Consider the following 25,347-nt stretch of genomic DNA (forward strand, 5'->3'; position numbering starts at 1 on the left):
TTCAATATGGCTTTTTTCAAGCTACTCACATGATACCACCTGAACATAAGATTGGAAAGAGATATATACAGTAGGCTCTGAGAATCAGTGCGCGTCAGCTCCAGCATGCCATTGAACCCATTAATCTGTGTTCTAGTTAGTCCTTCAGCTGATTCTGATGCCCAGTACAGTTTGAGTACCATGGATCAAGACCTTCTAAATCAGAGTCTAAAACAACAGATACAATGGTGTTTGTATTTTCAAATCTTCATAAGGGATTTTAATAAGCAGCCCAATTGGAAGGCCTGGACTCAGAACACATATAAACCAAGTCACCTTGAAGAGCCAGACTCAGACTATAATACCTCTCACTCCTGAGCATGGACAAGACTGGAGCCCTCAAAGTAGAGAGTCACATCCAGCCTGCCTTCCCTTACAGAAGCTATTCCACCATCTTGGTAAGATAAATGACATCACAGGCATAATCCGCTCTATGAGTAGACCCAACATATAAGCAATGCCAGCCTTCTAGCCACAACTTCACCCTTTGTCTCCCACTTAACACAAAGAGTGAGAATTATGATATTATTAGGATAATTCAGAATCTGCTCCAATTAATTTTTATTTTAACAAACTCTTTTATCAACCAGAAAATTTCTGAAGACAGCTTATTGCTATTTACAACCTACAGTAGTAAAAAATACTGTCTTGGACAAACCACTATATATCACTTCCAGAACATGCTCTTATTGAGTATAAATTTGACCTATCTCAATAGATTTGTGATAAGAAGCAAATGATGAAACTATGCATATTTAATCATATCTGGAATATTCTAATGCCAGATGCAGCCCAAAGGAAAGCAAAAGCATACATTCATTTGAAACAAGCACAGACTTTTCCTTGTCTTCGAAATCTATGCTACAAAAAAAAGGCCTGCTGAAATTTCTTCATATTCCAACTAAAGGAGAAAATAATGGAAGTAATTCAAAGCAACTTGTCTAAAACCAGGAGTTCACTTATACATACAGCCTCTGAGGTAGAGTGGGTAACAAATCCCTATGTATCAGGAAAATTACCTGATTTTATTATAAACCCAAAGCAGAGGATTACATTAAAATAAACCACATATATTACCTAAATATTTCCATAGAAAAGTCGCGGTTATGCCTACCAAGTTCTATATTTTAATCTACTGAGTTTGGCCTAAATCTCAAATGAGACTACAATGAAAAAAGGGATACATATTCTGGTCCTTATTATGCTCCTTAGCACAAAATATATTTACATTTACAATGTACTTAGAGAAAATAGATGGAAATTTTAACTGCTAATTTATAGGCTCTAAATGGCTGGCAAAGGAGCATTTTTTAAGGAAAGAACTTTGTCCCAGGTTCTAGTTCTGGATATAACAGTGGTATCCCTGATGCACCAACAGGAGGGTGCCCATTTAGACATGCCTTCCTTGGCATGAATTAGGCCATTAACAGCTTGCTGCACTCTCTCTACGTTATCCTGATAAACATTTGTAGGGCCTTGGCTCTAATTCTGGGGGCTCTCTACAGACCTGACAAAGAAGATAATTTATTTTGGTACTAAGTTCACTGGCCCGGATAGGCATCATCAAGACCATCATTTGATATGTAGAACTAATCAGCCAAAGTGATTTTATATTTTTCATAAATGCAAAAACAATAGCAAATAAAAATACTGTATTCTAAATTATTCTTAATTCATATAGTGAAGGTGTTTATGGGTTAAAATTCGAAGGTTTCCTGGTGATTAATGCTGAAATATTATTGATCACCATTTCAAAGGTTTTATAGGAAACTTGGGAAAATATTGCAACTTGCTTTGACACTGATTGTATTCCTTTAGTAAAAAATTGCTGTGTAGGCCGGGCGTGGTGGCTCAAGCCTGTAATCCCAGCACTTTGGGAGGCCGAGACGGGCGGATCACGAGGTCAGGAGATCGAGACCATCCTGGCTAACACGGTGAAACCCCGTCTCTACTAAAAAATACAAAAAACTAGCTGGGCACGGTGGCGGGCGCCTGTAGTCCCAGCTACTCGGGAGGCTGAGGCAGGAGAATGGCGTGAACCCGGGAGGCGGAGCTTGCAGTGAGCTGAGATCCGGCCACTGCACTCCAGCCTGGGCGGCAGAGCGAGACTCCATCTCAAAAAAAATAAAATAAAAAAAATAATAAATTGCTGTGTATTTTGTTTCACGTGCTGTGCTAAGCTCTTTGTGTACCATCTTATTTATTCCTCACTAAACCCCTATGAAATGGGTGTGATTATTCTCATTATAGAGATGAGAAAACTGAGGCTTGGGAATATTAAAATTTTATCCAGGTCCACATAGTTGGTAAATGCCATAAGTAAGGAAAAGAAAGTCTGGCCCCAAATCTCTTTAAAGAATACCAGTGGCCATCAGTTTAGTGGATTTTTAGTGGAAATGTGTATGAATATTCCAGATATTTTAGTCATTCTTACTTTGAACATATTGGAGGTACGGTTACTTTAAGTCAGAGAAAACTACTGAATTATAGACTGTTATCAACATAGTCTTTTATCTCAAGCATATGGAATGGCTCAAAGGAACCACTATCTATGAATCATCTGTGGAAGTCTGCCTCTCAGATCTTTCAAGAATTTGATGATTAGCTGCAAGGCATGCAGTGAGCCCAGCACCTCCAACTGTAAGATACTGGGGATTAGTTGAGCGTTTGAGTTGGTGGGGGACAGTAGGGCATAGCATTTCTGTCCAATATGGGATTCCTCTACGTGAAATCTTTGAACCAGTATAAGCTGGTTCAAAGCCACCCACTGGGCTGAAAGAGGCTGTGTCAGAGCTCCAGTGCTGTCTGAAACTCTTTCTGCCCAGTCCATTTTCCTTCCTGCTTGCCTTTCACAGGTGTCAGGCCTGCATCATAGTCTGAAGGTTCTCTGCCTACTCCCAATCCTTCTATCAGTTTTCTTCAACAGACATTACCCTAATACAGCTCTTATACTTCTAACTGTTTTATTATCCGCTTTCCAGAGGATCCAGTCAACACAACCAATAAAAAATATTTTCACATAATGGCCCTACTAGGCCTGTTATTAAAAAATAAAGAGTGATTCAACCAATATTTGCTAATGTTCTGTCATATGGAAAGTGATGTCATGAATTCCATGGGAGACTAAACTGATATAAACAAAAGAAATAAGTGTGCACCTGTAATACAGACTATACTTCATACAACCCTTTAATTCCCAGTAGTTCTTAGGCAGGACACATCCCAAGGAGTCTTGGGAGGATTACTCTGGTGATCCTTCTATTAAAGGATGGCTGGCTGCTTCTATTAAATTAAATACTATTCTATAGTTACGGCAGAAGAACAAACCATATTTTTAAACTGTTGGTGGCTTACCTAAAAGATTATTTAAATGTAGGGGTATCAATAAAGAAAGATGCAACAGCTAGGGGATTCAAAAAGTATGCATGGAGGATTCTATATCCTTATCTCAGAAATTCCTTTATTTTTCATTTGTCCAGTATTCGTCTAGCGAAATTAGATTACAGTCTCCTTTAAGAAGAAAGAGAAAAATTTTAAAGATGAACAGTGATGCATACAACTTATCCTCTCCTGGTAACTTGTTATTCTACTGTTTCCCCAACTGAATTAATCTCTGCACGAAATGTATGCTGTTTAAGATAAAAAGCATTCATGTTCTTAACAGGATTTTTCCCTAGGTTTAGTCATTCATTCAACAAATACTTACCAAAACCAACTCTGAACTAGTTACTGTATAAGTAGGTAGGAATAAAATGATGAGCAAGACAGACATGGTCCATAGTCCCTTGGGTTTAGAGTCTAGCTCAGTGCTTTTCAAACTTTAATGTGCCTATGAATCACTGAGATGTTGTTAGAAATGCATCTTCTTATCTAGGAAGTCTGAAGTGAAGTCCGAGATTCCGCATTTCTAACAAATTCTCAGGATGTTAGTGATGCTAATCCACAGGCCACATTTCGAGTAACAAAGAACTAGTTTATTGACTCTAAGCTGCTGTGGTATGATACATTCCTATACTGTGAGTACTTCCTTTGAGATTTTTGAATCAATGAATATTGCCAATATAATGGAAAATACATGTTTTCACCATGATGCCTACTGGATGGAATTTTGAGCTGAGAGAGCAATGATTATAGGAATACGATTTACCAAGAGCAAAAGGTAAGAGGCGAGGCATCGAATGACATCATGATGGCACCAAAGAATCATGGAGTTCCTAGGGACAGGTAAGAAGATGGCCTGTGCTATTATAAAAAGTCAAGAAACAACAGATGCTGGCAAGGCTGTGGGGAAATAAGAATGCTTTTACACTGTTGGTGGGAATATAAATTAGTACAAGTACATTGTGGAAGACAGTGTGGTGATTCCTCAAAGACAGAGAACCAGAAATACCATTTTATCCAGCAATCCCATTACCAAGTATATACCCAAAGGAATACAAATCATTCTGTTATAAAGATACATGCACATGTATGTTTACTGCAGCACTATTCACAATAGTAAAGACATGGAATCAACCCAAATGCCCATCGATGATAGACTGGATAAAGAAAATGTGATACATATACACCATGGAATACTATGCAGCCATAAAAAGGAATGAGGTCATGTCCTTTGCAGGGACATGGATGGAGCTGGAAGCCATTATCCTCAGCAAACTAACACAGGAACAGAAAACCAAACACCACATGTTCTCACTTATAAGTCAGAGCTGAGCAATGAGAACACATGGACACAGGGAGGGGAACAACACACACTGGGGCCTGTCGGGGGCCAGGGGGAGGGAGAGAATCAGGATAAATAGCTAATGCATGTGGGGTTGAATACCTAGGTGATGGGTTGACAGGTGCCACAAACCACTATGGCACACATTTACCTATGTAACAAACCTGCACATCCTGCACACATATCTCAGAACTTTAAATTTTATTTAATTTAAAAAAAAGAAGATGGCCTGTGAACATGTTAGCATAGTCAGGGCAATGACCTACTCTCCTCAAAACTGCCACAGAGCTAAAAGGGCCAATGGAAACATTTTAAACATTTTTCTAAACTCTGCTCTTTCTTAATCAGTAGTCACCTTTCAGCCCTCTCAAGTATACCACTAAAATTTTTCATTTGGGATGTCAAAAACACACAAAGGTTGGTCCTGTTCAAAATGTATAATCTCACAAATAAAAGGAGGCTAAATATATGGCTAGACACCATATGCTCATAAGCAACTGCTTATGCAAATTGTCAAATTATTATATCTTAAAATGGATTTGTGGGAGGTGGAGGGTGGAAGGAAAGAAGCAGGTTAATTTAGTTTCATGCTATTTGAAGCCAAGAAAACAGGTCATGTGGAATTGAGCTGGGAGAAGGGTTGAGTTTTTTCATTTCTTCTAGAGTCAAAAAAGAAAATCAATCTGAGATATAAAAAAGGGGAAAGTCTCTTTGATTTCTACAACCCAAAATGCCCAGGCATCAACACATGCAATGAAAGGCTGCAGGCATCTTAAACTCATCTACAAATATTTACTTTGCCAGCTAATCTTTAATAGTAAGAAGAACTCCCATTAGTAATTTAAAGGAGTCTTGGCCAGAAAAAAATTCAGACAAATGAAGGGGTTAGCAGGAAAGGATGATCAAGGTTAGCTGTGAAGGTAGGTAGGTATGTTTATACTACACATTCATATAAATATATCCCCACATGTGGATGGCAATGCACAGATCAATGAGACGGGTTTGCAAGGAACCCATCCTGCAAGATCAGAGACAAGTCTACCTGGTGAGCTGCAAATGCTGGTGACTTTGCATACTTCCCTGAAGACAGACATGGAAAACTGACTGCTAAAGGAGAGAATAAGTCAAATTCACTACACTGCTCACACTTATGCACACCACTATGAAACGCAACAATCATTTTGGATCTTTTTAGAGGTTTCCTAGTTTTCTTTTTTTTGAGATTTTTTAGAAGCAAGAGAAAAAGAGAAGTCAGTTGAAAATGTTGTTACTGATGAGTGAAAAAGATACTAGGTTTTGCTGCCATAGTTACTTGCCCGAAAGTTCTTTTTTCTTTTCTTTTTTTTTCTGGAGATGTACTATTTCACTTCAAAAAATGAAAGAGTTTGACAGGTGATTCTTGGGGATCTCTCACTTACAACAATTAGTGTCTGGTACTGAGGTGGTTCTTCATGTCACAAAACAAAATAGGAAGTTCCTTTATAAAAATCAAAGAATAATAATTTAAATGCCTATCATAAATCTCTAAATTAAAGTCTGGCCTAAACACCAAACCAAGCTATTTCAATCACTTCAACAAAAAAACCTAGCATATGAATCAAAGATGGTGGTTATTTGACTGGAAGCAGACATAATCCAATATAGCTGTATTAGTTTTCTATGTCTACTGTGACAAATGACCACAAATTTTGTGATTTAACATAACACAAAGTTACCTTTTCTTTTCTTTTTTTTTCTTTGAGATGGAGTCTCGCTCTGTTGCCCAGGCTGGAGTGCAGTGGCACAATCTCGGCTCACTGCAAGTTCTGCCTCCCGAGTTCACACCATGTTCCTGCCTCAGCCTCCCGAGTAGCTGGGACTACAGGCGCCTGCCACCATGCCCAGGTAATTTTTTGTGTTTTTAGTAGAGACAGGGTTTCATCATGTTAGCCAGGATGGTCTCCGTCTCCTGACCTCGTGATCCTCCCACGTTGGCCTCCCGAAGTGCTGGGATTACAGGCATGAGCCACTGCGTCCGGACAATACAAAGTTATCTTATGGTTCTGTAGATCAGAAGTCTGACAGGGAGCTCACCAAGCTAAGATACACTTGTTGACAGGGTGCCTTCCTTTCTGGGGGATCCAGAGAGGAAGAATGCATTTCCTTCCCTTTTCTAGCTTCTAAAGGTCACCTGCTTTCCTTGGCTCATTGTCTCCTTCCTCCATCTTTAAAGCTAGCAATGTTGGGCCAATTCCTTGTCTCACTGCCATCTCTCTGTCTACCTCTTTCTTCTACTTCTAAGAACCCTTGTGGCACTGAGCGCATCCAAATAATCAGAATAATCTCCCTATCTGATTAGCAACCTTAGTCCCATTTGTAACCTTAATTCATTTGCCTCTGTCATGTAACTTAACATATTCACAGGTTCCAAGAAGTAGGACAGCCTTAGGACATCAGGATTTTAAGGACATCTTTGGAGCCCATTCTTCTTCCTACAATACTAGCTTTCTTTAGCTGGCAGAAACGAGGAGCTAAGAAATACTGTAACTATTGTCCTTACGAATATAACCCTGTTCTCCAGCAGTTTTGGCAACGCTTCATATGGCCCCAATATAGAATTTTACATATTATAGACTGAATTAAGAGATTCAAGAACCAACTTAACAAATGCCTCACATACATTGAAAGTTTTGCTTTTTAGGTTTAGTCATGAAATTTAAAACTAAAAAAATAAAATAAAATACATTGTTCTTGTCACCAGTTTTATGATAGAATATGAATAAGCTTATTTTACAATAGTTCATTTTGGTACAAGTCAATATATTCTTTTGTAAAAGAATAAAAGTGTTAGTCTCTCTAATTGGAACATAAACTTCACATCATTCAATTATATATTTGGGTTTTGCTCATTATCCTAATTTCAGAGTCAGGTAACTAAGATAGACTATTGTGAAAAAGATCAGTAGTGTTCACCCATATCTGATTCTCTCCTCTTTGGGCACAGGAAAGACTGTACTTCCCAAGCCCTTGGTGGAAAGTTGGGCCACATGACCAGTTTTAGTCAGTGAAATTGAGAGGAAGTAATTTCCAAGCTGAAGAATTTATCTGTGGGTGTGCTACTTCCAATTTACTTCTGCTGCTTGTGGGAACATTGAAAGCCACATGCTGAGATGGTGGTAGTATAAAATAGAAGAAGCCTTGGTCCTTAGTCACTGCACAGGGAATATCTTCCCTGAGAGATTCCATCCCACATAGGACTTCATAGGAATGAGCTATAAATCCCTTGTTACCTAGGTCAGTAGGTGTATTTGTTACAGCAGCAAGTCTAGCCTAGCCTGACCAATACAATTGAGAAATATCATATTGTACTTTACAGAATCAAAGACACCATCAATTTTGAAATGAATCATTATATATCATTAATAAAACTACTGTCCGGCCGGGCGCGGTGGCTCAAGCCTGTAATCCCAGCACTTTGGGAGGCCGAGACGGGCGGATCACGGGGTCAGGAGATCGAGACCACCCTGGCTTACACGGTGAAACCCCGTCTCTACTAAAAAATACAAAAAACTAGCCGGGCGAGGTGGCGGGCGCCTGTAGTCCCAGCTACTCGGGAGGCTGAGGCGGGAGAATGGCGTAAACCCGGGAGGCGGAGCTTGCAGTGAGCTGAGATCCGGTCACTGCACTCCAGCCTGGGGGACAGAGCGAAACTCCGTCTCAAAACCAAAAAAAAAAAAAAAAAAAAAAAAAAAAAAAAACTACTGTCCATGGAATTATGATATGCCATCTATTTTAAGATACATCTCAATTTTGGAGTTGTTCAAATGTGCAAAACTGTGTATTTTAGACTGGATGAAATATGGTATATGTCTAATTATAAGGAAACCTAGAAAATTTTAAGACTTGCCTCATTTTCTAATAAGAATATCAAACTTGAATGTTGAACTATTAGGAGTATAAGTCAAACAGATACATTTCTATTTAAAATATGTTGTTAATTTAGTAACAAATTTAAATTTACGTTCTCATATTATATAAAATATTTAGAGCTACTGCTTTTTTCCCACTCTGAAATTTCATGAAATACAATTATTTAAACTCCTCACATGCATACAGACTAAGTGTCCTTGTCATGACCATGAGTTGCGCAACTCTGTACTTCCAGCTCATATTTTTCTGATAAAGCTCTCCTTGAAATCTGCATAGGAAACTGTCAGTACAAGTTCTATCTTTTTCTTAGCCTGTCTGCGCTATTATAACAAAATACCACGGACTGGGTAATATAAAGAACCGAAATTTATTTCTCACAGTCCTGGAGGCTGGGAAGTCCAAGATCAAGGCAACAGCAGGTTTGGTTGTATGGTAAGGGCTGCTCTCTGCTGCCAACATGGCATGTCATTGCTCGATCCTCTGGAGTGAAGGAACACTGTGTCCTCACATGGTGGAAGGTGGAAAAACAAGAGGGATGAACTCACTCCATCAAGCCCTTTGATAAGGGCACTTAATCCCATTCATAAGGAGGGAGTCCTCATGAGCTGATTGCCTCTTAATGACCCCACCTCTTAATAATTGCCAACAACTGAGTTTTTGAGAGCAGACATTCAAGCCATAACAATTTTAAAGTACAAGTACAGTCATGTACTGCATAATGACATATCAGTCAACAATGAACCACATATACAGTGGTGGTCCCATAAGATAATAATTAAACTAAAAAATTCCTATCACCTAGTGATGCAGTGTAAATACACATACTGCACTGTCAGTCATATAAAAGTATAGTATGTACAAGTATGTACAATATAATCATAATAAATACTTATGATACTACTTTATTTACTATACACTAATATCATTATTTTATAGTATACTCCTTCTACTTATTTAAAAATGTTAACTGTAAAACCTTCAGGAGATACTCCAGAGGAAGGCATTGTTATCATAGGAAGTGACAGCTCCCTGCCTGTTATTGCCCATGGAGATCTCCCAGTGGGACGAGATATGGAGGTGAAAGGCAGAAGGCCTAGGTTAGTATGTGTGTTCGTGACTTCATTTTTAACAAAAACTTCAAAAGTTAAAAAAATTAATGTTAAAAGTAGAAAATAGCTTATAGAATGATATAAAAAAGAAAATATTCTTGTACAGCTGTACAATGTGTTTGTGTTTTAAGCTGAGTGTTATTATAAAAGAATCAAAAAGTTTTTAAAAATTAAATTTTATAAAGTAAAAAAGTTACAGTAAGCCAAGGTTAATTTATTGTTGAAGAAAAATATTTTAAAAAGAAATTTAGTATAGCCTAAGTGTTATATATACAGTGTTTATATATAAAGTCTACAGTAGTAAACAGTAGTGAATGTCCTAGACCTTCACATTCACTCACCACTCACTCACTGACTCACCCATGGCAACTTCCAGTCCTGCAAGCTCCATTCATGATAAGTGCCCTATACAGGTGTACCATCTTTTATACTGTGTTTTTACTATTTTCTATGTTTAGATATACAAATACTTACCACTGTGTTACAATTGCCTGCAATATTCAGGACAGTAATATGCTGTACAGGTTTGTAGTGCAGGAGCAACCGGCTATACCACAGAGCCTAGATGTGCATTACGCTATGTTATCTAGGTATGTGCAAGTATACTCTCTGATGTTTGCTTAAGGTTGAAATTGCCTAATGACACTTTCTCAGTATATATTCCTGTCATTAAGCAGTACATGACTGTATTCATTTGAGTGATATTTGAATAGGTTTTTTTGTATGTTGTTGTTCATCCTATGTCTGTAATTTTTACAATATAACTACTTACTATTCTTTTTATAGTGCTTTTCAAAGACTTGTTAACAAAGACATCCCAGTTTTTCAACCCACCCTAGGGCAGGAATCAGGTTCACAACCTCAGTACTGTAAAGCAGCATAGGATATATTCTACGAAAGGAGAAAAATGATCAGGGAGATTAGTCAAGGAGTCCTGGTAGGAGACATCTTCTGATGTCGCATCAAGGAGGATGTCTTTGAGCTGGGTCTTAGAAGATAAGTTTGCTTCTAACAAGTAGACAGGAGGTGATAAGCAGCATGTAAGCATTCTATATCTGACTTGGTAGTAATAGCTCCTGTCACTGATTGAGCCAAACACAGTAACAGACATGTATGTCACTGTATGTTAACAAATGTGTTATATCTAACACATGTTATCTCAATACTCACAGTGAAGTTTTCAGATTGGTATAACTAACTTTATTTTACTGATTAAAAAATAAATGTAAAAACTGCAGAGCACAGAAATTATGTTCCTTAAAATCACAGTGCTATCACATGGGAAAGTCAGGACTCAAATGCAGATCTGAAAGATTCCCTTTCATATGGCAGCTTAGCTTTCTTTGGGCATCATAACAATGTTCTCCAAGTGGTAAGCACGTAAGCCCTGAGCACAACTGTGAAACCTGCATGCATGGAAAATAAATTTATCAACTAAAGGAAAACCATACTGTGTATGTGCAGAGCACTGTCTGAAACACACATTATAAAAGGTTTTACTCTATTACATTTGTTGCTATACCCTATTTATATTACATTTGCTTAGGATGCCATGTCAAAGTGGCTTGTTGGGCAGGTGTTAGTCAGCATCCAGCTTAACTTTTCAAATTGGATATCATCTTTGAAATTTTAGTTAGAGACTTGTCATATAGAAGGAACACTCTAAATTATTAAATATGCCTCAGGGTGGAGAATCAGCACATCTTCATTCAGTATTAGATTCATTCTAATTACCCTGTAGAACTCAGAAATTAGTGAGAACTGCAGGCATCTTTATTCCTGAGAGCAAGTATTAGAGTCAGGTGGAAACACTATTATGAAATGCAAATATAACTCAGTGGAATAAGTGACAATTATGAAATAAAACCACCATCAATTTATGTTTATAAATCAAGTCTTGAAGACATCTAAAGTTCCGGAAGTGATGGAAGATCTAGGAATGTGGAAGTAACCCCTGGCATTTGTTTGGTCTTCTTTTCTGAGAGCTAAAGAGCCAGGCAGCTCCACCAGCTGGAGACATCTTGGGCTGGGCATTGGAGTCTGAGCTACTACCTTTTGTTGTATTAAGCTCCAGTGGCTTTAGTGGACACTAGGTCCTTTTAGATCTGCTGGTAGGGCTCTCTGCTACTCAGATGTGTGCACCTCCACCTCCAACTATATAGACGGGAGAGAGAGGAGCTAAAAGATCCCTGTCCCTTATCTCCAAATAGCCAACTTTCCTCCTGAGACAGGACCCCAAAGCTTTGTTAACACTCATTGTGGAAGACAATGTTGTTCAGCTGATGTTAGAAGAAAATCTCAAACCCCATGATCACCCTCTGGATTCAGGACTCTGTGTCCCAGGTGATACCCAGAGATCTTCCCAATTGCTTTCTATCTCCATGACTTTACTCGCATCTTTCTTGGCCATTCATTAGCTAACACATAGACAGTTAAGCATTACATTGTTTCTTCTGAATATTTTAACAATTTTTTAAATTTATCAATTTTATTTAGGTATAATTTATATATAATAAAATGCACTAATTTAAAGTATAGAGTCCAGTGAGTTTTGACAAATATACCCATCTGGGTAGCCAGCACCACAATCAAGACAGCAAACTTACAAACTTTTCTATCACAAAAAAAGGTTTCCTTATGCCCTTTTGGAGTCAACTCCCACCACCACCACCCCCAGGCAGCAACTGGCCTAATTTCCATCACTATAGATAAGTACTTCTGGTTCCGGAACTTCACAGAAATGGAATCATTCACTATGAACTCTTTTATGTAAGACTTCTTTCACTTCTCATAATTTTAAAAGTATTTATCTATATTGTTATATATTGGTGTGTGTTCCTTTTCAGTGTCAAGTAGTATATATTCCATTGACAAACTACACATTTGCTTATCCATTCACCTGTTTATGGACACTTGACTTGCTTTTAATTTTGAGTACTTATGAATAAAACTGCTAGAAACATTTGTGTACAGGTCTTGTAGACACATTTTCAGATAACTATCTAAAAGTGAAATTACTGAGTGAGTAGAGGTTTTCTTTTTAAAATTAAAACAATAAAAACATATCATGTTTAATTAACAAAGTTCAAATCACTTTATTTCCACTTGAACTTTTAAAAAGAAGAGGTGACATCATAAGTCATAGAACAGCCCAGAACTGCAAAGAGCATGTGGGGTTCCTACAGGCAAGCAAAGCACAACCTCCTAGAGGTCAGAGCTATCTCTGAGCACTGGGCTCAGTGCTTGCTTAAAGAGTGGCTGAACAGGAAATGAAGAGGTGACAGCTGGTCAGGATGTGGGTAAGCAGCCAAGGCCTACTTCACTGCATTCTCTACATCTGACTGGTGGGGTAGGGAGTCACGCTCCTGGTAGACCCACGATCGAGAGTCTCAGGCTATTCCAGCTTTGGAAAAAACACTGCTCTGAAAGTCAGCTGTGAGTTGCTAAAACATAAAATAAAATAAAATAAAAAATAAAATAAAATAAAATAAAATAAAATAAAATAAAATAAAATAAATAAAATAAAATGGCTAGAGTACAAGGAAGTTCCTGGCAAAAATTAATGGGCAAGAAATCATTAACATTACATATAAGAAGTTAAATGGGGATAATTTCTTTAACATTCCAGTTGTACTTTCTCAATTGATTATAATGGTTACCCATGACTTTTGCTAGATTAAATCATATGCATAGTCAACTAATGCATATCAAATGTAAATAATAAGTCTTATCCTGTCTTTTTTTTCCCTGCAACTAACTCCTCATATGCCAGAGGGAATTCTCCAAGTCAACATCAAAGACTAATTAAACATTTGGTGTAGGAGCTTTGAAAGAATGACTGTGTAATTTTATTTTACATATACATGCCAAATAAAAAATAAACTAATAAAAACTTCCTTTGGGTGCTGAAAGTTTGCAGTGTAATCTTCTAAAAGGCAAAAAGCATTGAAAAAGTAATTAACCACTTCAGAGTTCATCAACAAATTAAGTCTCATGTTTCAAAACTTCAATTAATCTCTGTGATCACTAATTTTCTGGTAGTTGCCCACCTTTCTAATGATTTGTCAAACCCAAAGCTTGCATTTTCTTTTTTTTTCTTCTTTTTTTACTTTTGTTTTAGGTTCATTATAGCACTATGCACAATAGCAAAGACATAGAATCAACCTAAATGCTTACCAAGGTTGTATTTTCATAGTTCTAAGTTTATTTTTTGAATTTAATATTAAGAAAGAATAGCATTTAGAAAGTATGAATTTACAGACAGGAAAAAATAAGGGAAATGTTTAAAGTATTTTACAAGGCATCTGATCCACCTAAAACTATTATGTATTTTTTCTAATCTGATAGTTTATCATAGAGTCCTAAGTAGTCTTTACATCACAATATGAACAAAGTGGTCAAAGAAGTAGATTTGACGATTTCCACTTTGGCTGGTAAATCAACACACTGTCTATCATACTGAAATCTCCATGACAAAGGACAAAATGAGAGGTAAGAAGGACATAGCTTGAGTTTCCCATAGTAGCCGGAACCTGTGGTTAAGACTAGCTTGGGAGTAATTTGGCTACTACAGTTCACAAAAATTAGCAAAGAGACACATGACAAAGACTCTGCCTTTCGAAAGTCCAATTTCTTTGATATGTTTTTCTGTTTCTTACAAGTCGATTGCTTCTACCCACCACCACCAGAAACACATCCTTTGGGGGAAATGGAAAGGGTGGTGTACTAGATAGAAAGCGGGAACTCTGAGGTCCTTAAGCAAGTAATTTAATGTCTTTGGATTCTCATCTATGAAATGAAGTATTAAGTACTTTTCCTATTTGAAATCAGGAGGAAGCTCAGACTTTTTGGTCCTAGACCACCCATTCAATATCCTGCCCTGGGGCTTCCTATGCATAAATAGTGATGGCTGTGTCCTCCAGCAGAGCACAAGCCACAGGTATCGGGAGTTACATACTGCCTAACTTTCTCAGCTTTCTGTCACTGGAAAAGGGTCCAATTCAGACCCCAAGAGAGGGTTCTTGGACCTCGCACAAGAAAGAATTCAGGGCAAGTTCATAGAGAAAAGTGGAGGCAAGTTTATTAAGAAAGTAAAGAAACAAAAGAATGATTACTCCATGGGCAGAGCAGTGGCATGAGCTGCTCGACTGAATAGACTTATAGTTGTTTCTTGATTATATGCTAAACAACAGGTGGATTATTCACGAGTTTTCCAGGAAAGGGGTGGGAAACTCCCGGAACTGAGGATTCCTCCTACTTTTAGACCACATAAAGTAACTTCCCATGTGTCATGGCATTTGTAAATTGTCACGGTGCTGGTGGGAGTGTCTTTTAGCATGCTAATGCATTATAATTTACATATAATGAGCAATGAGGATGATCAGAGGTCACTTTCATTGCCATCTTGGGTTTGGTGGGCTTTGGCTGGCTTCTTTACTACAACCTGTTTTATCACCAAGGTCTTTATGACCTGTATTTTGTGCTGACCTCCTGTCTCACCCTGTGACAAAGAATGCCTTAACCTCCGGGGAATGCAGCCCAGTAGGTCTCAGCCTTATTTTACTCAGCCCTTACTCAAGATGGAGTTGCTCTGGTTCTAATGTCTCTGACATTTCTATTTTTAGAAATAGAAGTCCATGGGATATTTCTATACTTCTGAATTTCACTTTTGGAAACTAACAAATAATATATTAAATATCATAAAAAGCCTAAGATAGAAATTCATCTGAAATACATATTTGTTTGTCAAGAATGTCTGTTACAAGATGGCTTCCATAGCACCATTTTAAAAGTTGGCTAATGCCAATCTAAAGAGCTTCAAGGGGCTTGTCTCCATACAGCTGAAGGAGGCAGCACAGGCTCTAACAGCTCTATCAAGAAGACTTCAAGTGCAAATCTGGGATAAGAAGACAAGATAACCCAAGGTTCACTACCTTAATTCTCAACTTGAGAAGAGAGCTACACTGCTGCCAAAGAGAGCTCTTATATCATTGTGCAGCCATAAGGATGCACTTGAAGACCTCCAATAACACAGAGTGCAACTGGCCAAGGATCCCAGCTGCTGTGCTCTGAAATCCATCTCTGCATTCTCTCAGAGGCTATGATGCCTCCTGATGGGCGACTACTGGAGCACAGTAGGAATACAAAGGCAGGCCTGTAGGATGGCTCACTTTGCTAGAGGACTTCCTGACGCCTTTGCTACCTCTGACTGCAGAGCAATCTAGTTCACCTCCACCAAACCTCTCTTTTCACTTGGAATAAGACTTTAATCAGTGGTCTAATGGTTCTCCTGGTTTTTTCTAGCTCTTCTTTACTTTCTTTTATGTAAGCATTTTCTCTAAAAGTAACATTGCAATTGTAGTCCTGACTTAGCATCTGCTTCTCAGAGGTCCAGACTAACATTCATTCATGTATTCATCCACTCATTAATTCAGTCAAGAATTATAGAGTGCTTAGAATGTTCCTGGAACTTTGCTCTAGGCACTGGGGAGACTGGTGAACTATACTGAGAAGACACTTACATTGATAACCCTTCTTTGCTCAAAGTGTCATAACTGCTTCCCCTTCTTCAGCACTTACTGTGTGCTGGGCACTGAACTAAGACCACTCCACATGCCACATCTCATTTGCTCTTCACAACAACCCTGAAAGAAGGCATTATTATTCTTATTTCATAGATAAGAAAGCAGAGACCTAGAGAGATTATGTTGTCAGGGCCTTTTCTGATAGAGCCAACATTTTTACTCCAAAACCCATGCATTTAACCGTTAGCTTATGATGTACCTACTCCATTTGGATGTATCTGCTCCATGTGGACCACTGATTAAAGTCTTATCTCAAGTGAAAATACAGGTTTGCTGGAAGTGTACTTGTTTGCTGTGTAGTCTGAGGTAGCAAAGGCATCAGAAGTCCTCTAGCAAAGTCAGCCATCCTACAGGCCTGCCTTTGTATTCCTGCTCTGAGCACTTTTATTTTCTGGTAATGCACAACTGCATAGTTGATTTTCCAAAGCCTGGCTTCATTTCTTCAATTTAAATTTACGACAGTTGGGAGAACCATTTACAGAACAGGGAAAACACAGTGCTCCAGAGCATTCAGAGTTTGCACGATTCCAAAGTCAGGTTAATGACAACATTGTTTAACCCACCCAGAAGAGGTCTCTTATCAGGTGTGAGTTTCCAATTCATCCTCACTATTGCAAAGAAGATAGAGAGGACAGAAAAATCCTTAGCTTCTCTACTTTTCATCCTGGTCATAGCCCAGCCCTGGCAAACTGATAGCAGGTAGCTGCATATACCCAGAGCTTCTCTCAGAGGCCAGACAGGCCCACTGCAAAGTCAGCCACAGCAACCTGGGCAGCAGCTGTGAGCATCCTTGTGAAAACCAATGCAAACACGTACCATGATATCCAAGGTCAGATGTGGCATCCTCTACAATTGATTCAAGTTTGCAGAGGTCCATGGAAGGAATAGGCTGAGGTTCAGACAGGTTCTCTAAAGTCGGTTCATCAAATCCCTTGTGGAAGGTAATTAACAATTCATGAGATGCTGATAGAAGGAAACAGCACTACCACAAATGAAAAAAATATTCTTACTTAGAAGACTACTTGGAAACAAGCCTACCTAATCCTCTCCCTTAAACATTTTCAAACTTCAGGAGGTAAGCTGGGATAAGAGAAACAGCCCTGCATCAATGCGACAGGTGACCTTGCACAAAGCATTTAACCTTCATGGGCTCAGTTTCAGGATCATGACTAGGTAAGCCAAGTGGGATGCCCAAGGTACCAACTGAAGGTACTCACTCCATTAACAGCTGAGGGGGGCCTCCTTCAATTTGGCACCTAGGATATTCCAGTTACCACACCCTACTCCAGCCCTGCTCAGTTTCTGCATCTCAAAATTAAAGGTGTTAGCTTGAATGACTTACAAGTTCCCCTCTAGCTTTAAATCTCTGTGATTCTATGAATTCCAATTTCCTAAAAGAAAAAGATCTAAGAGACCACATGATGAAAGAATTCACACTTCAAAAAAAATAAAAAGGTTTAGCCAAAATCAGTAGGTATTTCAATAAATCATTTTGCCTTTTTCCCTTAGTTATGTGTGTGTGTGTGTGTGTGTGTGTGTGTGTGTGTATTTGTGTTTGAACCTGGAGCTGGTGCTGAGTTGATCTATTTTTCTTGATAAATGGTTTTCATGGGAAACTACTCCAAGAGTATCTTTTTAATAAAACAAAATTTAAAAGAAAGTTCAATCTAATCTCAATAAGTGAAATGAAGCCATGCCATACTGCAGTGCAGTATTCGTGAGAATATCATCATAAAGTGTTTTTAAGAAGTCAGTTTTCTGTACTGTATAATAATTGTTTCGGAAGTGAAATTGGTTCCAAATTTCAAAGGATCGCTGAGAGTACACAGAGAACTTTATGGATAAAGAACAGAGAGTACATGAAATACATCTTTATGTGCACTTCGAAAATTATTTGAAAATAAAAATGTATTTGGACTCTCAATTAACTTTGATTTGCTGTTTCTCTTTGAAGAGAAAGATAGAATTATTATAAATGCTTCTTTTAGAAGGAGAAGGACATGGTCTGATCTTTGGTCCCCATTACCACTCTATGTATGGAGACCTGATCTGCTATGTACTTTTCACAGAGACCTAACTTTAGCCCCAGCACAACTGTAAACGCCACAGGATCAAAGACAGACCTGGCCTGTCTTACATATTATGGTATCTAACTGCTTTAAGCTGTCATTCTTTAGAGAAACGGTGCCTAACATGATTCCACATTCGATGGTGCTTCAAGATTTCAAAGCCCAAATTCAGTCAAGCAGAAAATGCCTGCCAAAATAAAAGGCCTTGTCAGCTAGGGTCTGAAAAACAAAGCAAGCCACTCTCCTACATGCCTCAAATAATTTTTATAACATGTTTAAGAGGTGACATAGAGCCCATTCTCTCCCATAACTCTGATTCTCTCCTGTAAGTGCTTTAGAAATATAAAGTAGCTTGCTTCCGCCAGGCAAGAGAGATGGAAGAAGGAATAGAGAACAGAGCCCCAGTGAGATGAGTAAGAAATTAAATCATAAACATGTGTATGGGCAAGGGGAAGGAAAGCACTCAAAGATGTGAGCATTTTTCTCTTCCTCTTCTCCTTCTTTATCACATTTTTCTTTAGCCTCTTGCATCTGATTAATCTAATTTCTTTCCTATATTCATTTCATCTTTTTCAGCTCAATGAAGCTTTTTCCCGCTACATTTAAAACCCTTCAGGCTCCTCTGCAAAGTGTTCAGCTTCCCATTTGATTTCCCCTTTGTTCTCTGGATATCATTAAACCTGCCTCACTTTTGTGCTGAATATGTGTGTGAATATGATTAAACTTGCCTCTTCCCTGTCTTGCCACCTCTCTTCATCCTCGTCCTGGGGTGAACAAGAAAGTCTTCCCTCAGGTTGCTCCTCCTTTTCTTCCATTCCTATTAAATGTGTTTTTTCCTAAAGAGATTATGACAAGGTCTGTTCAGCAGTGGTTTTCCAAGTCTTCCCTCATCTGAGGTGAAGCGCTGCTTTCAGGAGGCCCATTTTCTATTCATTATTAATCCGAGTGTACATAGGAAATAGACCAGCAGCATAGGAATTAGCAGAGGGCTTATAAGAAATGCAAAATCTCAGGCTGCATCTGGTCTAATCGAATCAGAATCTGCATCTTAACAAGATTCATAGGAAATCAAGGTGCATTTCAAGTTTGAGAATACTATAAGCCATAAGAATTTGGAGGAGGGTTCATTGATTGTAGACCCAAGTGGGCTGAGAAGGTTTTCCTGAAAACATTTGAAAGAGAGGTGGGATGCTGACAATGTGCCAGAGGGAAATGGCTGATGTGACTGCACAAAAGAGAGCAGGATGCCTGGGGATGCTGAGCCATCCAGTCTGTTTGCCTGAACCAGCTGGCAAGAGGACACAGTGTTCAAGCAGAACAGACTCAACAGCCATCTATCTGCCTGCAGCATTTCTGCCGTCAATATATAAACATAGGAAACATGCTTCTGGAAAGCTCAGGGCCAAAGACAGTGGTGGCACTAATCTCAGAAGATCAAAGAATGAACCACAGTCTTTGTCCACAACAGCATCAGCATCAGTCGCTTCCCCTCCTGCTCCCTTTGCTCCTTGCTGGTGGGAAGGTGATGAAAATGGGAAGTCACTGGGGAATTGATGAGTTGGGAATTCATAGGATGTGAAATCCTCTCTTTCTTCATCTGAGTTGGGCCAAGATCAGAACTTTGTGTCTAGCTCCCATGTTCTGTGGAATAATATACGGATAAGAACATTTCTTGGGATTCTGCCTGCCATATGGTCTCAGGCTTATCTTCAGTCACTTCAGGACCCCCAAAGGACCTTGATTTATAAGAGGAAGACAAGACCTAATACAGTGTAGTCATAACACCAATAATAATTCCATCCAATATAAAAGAACACAAACGTGGTGATCTTGAAGGGTCAAAGAAGAAAAGCAAAAAAGCAAATTATCAGACACTAATATTCAAGCTCATACTTGAAACTACATTTCTTTTTTGCCATATGGTAACTTCAAGAATGAAGTCATTTAGATTTTATAAAACAAAATAATACCATGCCTGTACTTCTCCATTTTCAATCTTAGGGGGAAAATCCCTTAGAATCAGGGATCCCTGATTTATAAGAGGAAGACAAGACCCTAAAGAGATTATGACAAGGTCTGTTCAGCAGTGGTTTTCCAAGTCTTCCCTCATCTGAGGTGAAGCGCTGCTTTCAGGAGGCCTATTTTCTATTCATTATTAATCAGAGTGTACACAGGAATCAGGCCAGCAGCATAGGAATTAGCAGAGGGCTTATAAGAAATACAACATTTCTGAGCATTCTAGAAAACTATGTCCCCATTTCTATAGCTGAATAAACAAGTACTTTACACATGAACACACTCAGAATTCTTATAATTCTGTCAGCCTCCTTGTCAGGATCTGTGGGAATGTGCAGTTCTCAGGACTGTAGGGGGACAAAGCAGACTGAACCAGAGAAGAAGACCCACCTTCACAGGCTATCATTTACAGGGCCTAGAAGTGTGTGGGAAGTTGAAGAAAGGCACCCAGTTTTCAGAGGGGGGCTTGAGTCCTTCCATAGTGGTGGCATCAAGACCCTTCTCCAAGTAAGGATCCAGCCCTATTGTTGACCCCATGGCCTTTCAGCCAGCAGGTTCTTCACTCACCAAGTTCCCTGAGCAAGAAAGAACCCATCTCCCAAGTCTCTGTAGCCTGCAACAGATCCCACATGGGGACTTCACTTAAATGGAGTGGCGGATGGGTGGGAAAAGGGGGATGGAATTGAGCACATATCAAACCAGCATCCCCACATTGTCTACTAACTGGTCCATCAAACAGAGGAAGACTCCTGAGGTTAGAGGAAGCTAGGCCTCTTATTGGTCCCAACTTGGGATTTTTAGAACTCCAGAGCACATAGAACCCCTAAATAATTGAGAAAGATGCATTACTGGCAGATCTCCCATTAAGAGGGGCCTATCTGGCTGAGAGTGAGGTCTCATGCATGCCCCCAGGGTTTGGAGCCCTCTGATAACTAAGCTACAACAGAATTAGCATCCCTGGGGCTTGGGGGATTGTACCCGCAGCCTCAGGGGGCTTGGTGCTTCCTGCTAAAGGACAGAATCTCTCACATGCAGGAATCTCCATTAATGAAAATCAGAATTTGAGACAGTAGAAGTTCTCTATAAAAATGGCTTCATCCCAAGTTGCTTTTACCTGAAGAGCTATGAGGTTGGTATTGACATCTATTGCCCAAATTTGACATTGTAAAGACCACCTTATTAATCAGAGCCTACCCAAGGCCTGTGGAGACACTGTCAACCATTAGAGAAAATGGTGTTTGCTATTTACAGATTTGGAATGCCGAGGACATGAATTTGGGGTCACTTCATGTGAATCTGCAACTCTATTCATTATTGAACATCTATGGCAGTTAAAATTTGAATGAAGTTACCAACACAATGTACAACAAAATGGGTAGGAAACAAAATAAAAAGGAAAAGAATAAAAACCAAAGAGAACAATGTACTAAAGAGGTAAAGCAACAATAGCATGGGTGGAATTAAAAATTAGATACACACACATTTGTTCTGTCAGCTAATCATTTTAACCCATCAGTTATGCATTCAGTGCCAATTCAGTTGTCTTGTGCAGAGTAGGCGCTTGATTTTTGTTAAATGGATCAATTGACCCACCTCTTGCTACAGCCACTTCAAATCGTTGTCACCAACTGTTGACCTACATTCTAGAATCCTTCCTGGAACTCGGCAAAGTTAATCTGGATGTTCTTGTTTTCTCCCTTGTCCCTTTTCCTACCCAATCATCGCCATGAATCTGAAGCAAGAAAAATTTTCATGTAAACTTTAAAATAAGAGGATACTTACATGGAGTACATCAACACTCAGCTGCTGAAAGTTCCGAGATCTCAATTCTTGCATTCGTTTGCTATTTTCTTCATATTTTTCTTCCACAATCTTTCTGTAAGTTTAAAGTGAATGTAGAAAAATAACTGTGAATTGCTAAAACCATGTCTATATATATATATATATATATATTTTTTTTTTTTTTTTTTTTGAGACGGAGTCTTGCTCTGTCGCCCAGGCTGGAGTGCAGTGGCGCGATCTCGGCTCACTGCAAGCTCCACCTCCCGGGTTCACGCCATTCTCCTGCCTCAGCCTCCGAGTAGCTGGGACTACAGGCGCCCGCCACCTCGCCCGGCTAGTTTTTTGTATTTTTAGTAGAGACGGGGTTTCACCATGTTAGCCAGGATGGTCTCGATCTCCTGACCTCGTGATCCACCCGCCTCGGCCTCCCAAAGTGCTGGGATTACAGGCTTGAGCCACCGCGCCCGGCCAAACCATGTCTATATTATACAGATGAATGTGATCCTTATTTCAACAGATCGACTGGGGGATTAGAAAATCGGGCCATCAGTTCCCTTCCTCATCAAGGTGAATGTGGTGCAGCACCCAGCTGATTCTCTTTTAAAGCACACACAGGATGTTCTGGTTCCTTACTCGCCCTTACAAATCCCAAAATGCAGCAGCAGGAGAAGGCAGTGCTCCTCTCTGTGTGTTCTCCAAGTGCAATGACAGAGCTATGTGCTCCCAATGCCTAGCACAGTGCCTAACACATACTAATAACACAAAAACTGCTTTCAGGATGAACAAACCCATAAAAAGTAAAACTAGAGCCACATATCAAAGAATGTATGAGGAAATATATGGGAGTTATTGTGCAGGGGAATTTTTCTAGACACATTTACTTTGTTTTCTCTTATTACAGGAGAGTGAGTTTAAGAGACCTGCTACTAAACTGGGTGAAAGATCTGAGTTCTTTGATTACTTGTGGGCTAATTGATACTCAGGTTTTCCTCACTGAACACCCTTCTGGTCAAACTCTCTTGTCTCTAAAATGGGTACGTTATCATTCTTCTGACAATAGAGTCATTTTCTAGCTAAAACACAAGACCCCCTTGATTCTACAATCAACAATTAGAAACAATTCCAATACAATTTATTCACAAAATCAAGGCCAAACTTTATTTAAAACCATTACCTTCAAATAAGAAAAATATATTCGTGTAACATGTGAAAGATATGTGACTTCTTTGTATTAAAAAACAGTTTTAATGTAAATATTTTGTAATCTGCATATGTTATTAAATTTACCTTTTTAATCTGTTCCTATCAGAGATTTAATTTTCCTTTTATCCTCAGCCAATGACATGAATCATGGCACCTTGGAAATATCACCATTTCTGAGGTATTACAAACAGATTTGGGGCTGTGAGCTGATGCAATGGCTCAAGCAATTTATGTGAATATATTTTCCCAGTAAAACTCACATTCAATGTCACAGTGGTTTGCAGAAGCCAACTTGTATTGGCTCCCAAGAGCAGACTGTGTAAATATCTTCCCAACTGAAAATTAAATGATACCATATTGGTAGCTTGATATTGGCCACAGTGGAAGTATTTATATCACAGAAATCAGCAGCCCCCTTCAAATCCAGAGCTGGTTATTAAATATTCACCAGCACACCACTGCTCATGATGTACTTTCATGGAAATCTTTTTCTACCCATTTATTAAAGAAAGCACACGTCAAGAGAAAATAGACTCATAGATTCTTATTTGGCTTATCATGATATTCATTCTAAGTACAAGGACACCTCTAAATTAGTTTTCAGATAAATTAACAATGTAACAAAATGAATAGATTTGTGTTCAGGTTCTTTCTGTCTCTCTAGTTCTTGACTGGGGCTCCTAAACTACCAAAACATTGGCAGAGGAAGAAAAAATAAGAAAAATTAGGAAATTTGATAACCTACCAACAGATAAATCAGTTTTTCAGAAATTGAGGCTCTTAGGCTCTTTGAAATTTCATTTTATACATGTATTTTTTCAGTTTTATTAAAACTTAATTGACAAAAAAGTTTAGATTTATATATACTATGTGATGTTTTCATATATGTATACATTGTAGGATGATTAAATCAAGCTCTACTCTGTTAGCAATTTTCAAAAATACAAAACAGTGTTATTAATTACAGTCACAATGTTGTACAATAGATCTCCAAAACTTATTTCTCCTGTCTGACTGAAACTTTTTACCCTTTGACCAACATCTCCCCATTCATGCCCCCTTTCCCCTAGTAACCACCATTCTACTCCCCTCTTTTGTGAATTCAACTTTTTAAGATTCCACATATAAGTGATATCACGCAGTGTTTGTCTTTCTATACCTGGCTTATTTCTCTTAACATAATGTCCTCCAGGTTCATCCATGTTGTTGCAAATGATGGGATTCCCTTCTTTTTTAAGGCTAAATAGTACTCCATTGTATGTATTTATACCACATTTTATTTATCCCCTTATCTGTTGATGGATACATACATTGATTCCATATCTTGGCTACTGTGAATAATTCTGCAATGAACATTGGAGTGTAAGTATCTTTTTGATATACTGATTTCATTGGATATAAATCCAAATGTAGGACTGCCGGATCATATGGTAGTTCTATTTTTAATTTTTAGAGGAATCTTCATCCTATTTTTCCATAATGGCTGTACTGATTTACATTCTCACCACTACTGCACAAGGGATCCCTTTTCTCTACATCCTGGCTAACACCTGAAATTTCACTTTTTCATGTAAATACTCTAATTACTAGTGATATCTCCCACCAGCAACACCGCCCTGAGCATAGACTTTTCTAAGGCTTCACTTGACAGAACAGAGCTCTGTTTCCCATCTACTTCTTTCAAAAGCTAACAATTTCCTGCCAATAAAGTCTCCTTCCTATAAATAAGTGAGGTCTCCTGGTAGAAGGTACGCAGCAAGCACCTAGGGAATCTGGGTAAAACAGTGATGTCTCCTGCTAGGGTATGTGCAGAAGCTGTCAACAGCAATGAAGTTTCATTTGGAAATTGACTCTATTTTCATCACTAATAACCTCCCAAATAGTTAATCTTTCCCTTCACACAAGACTGAAAG

At 38.7% G+C, this 25,347-nt stretch overlaps 1 protein-coding gene across 7 annotated transcripts in view; it reads right to left on the minus strand.

The window, feature by feature from the left end:
• Positions 1-25,347, minus strand: part of NEK11 (NIMA related kinase 11) — a 291,394-nt gene that overhangs the window by 144,161 nt on the left and 121,886 nt on the right. For 5 of the 7 annotated variants that reach the window (XM_025374271.1, XM_025374266.1, XM_025374299.1 and 2 more), the window contains 3 exons: positions 22,232-22,325; positions 19,162-19,269; positions 17,181-17,295 (listed from right to left, as the gene is read on the minus strand). In XM_025374271.1, the coding sequence (XP_025230056.1) occupies positions 17,181-17,295; positions 19,162-19,269; positions 22,232-22,325 (317 nt within the window). Of the gene's footprint in view, positions 1-3,479; positions 3,550-17,180; positions 17,296-19,161; positions 19,270-22,231; positions 22,326-25,347 lie in introns of those variants that run through there. The other 2 variants (XM_025374288.1, XM_025374283.1) reach the window with 2 other exon arrangements.

This window comes from Theropithecus gelada, chromosome 2 (assembly GCF_003255815.1).
Source record: "Theropithecus gelada isolate Dixy chromosome 2, Tgel_1.0, whole genome shotgun sequence".
Taxonomy (NCBI): Eukaryota; Metazoa; Chordata; class Mammalia; order Primates; family Cercopithecidae; genus Theropithecus; species Theropithecus gelada.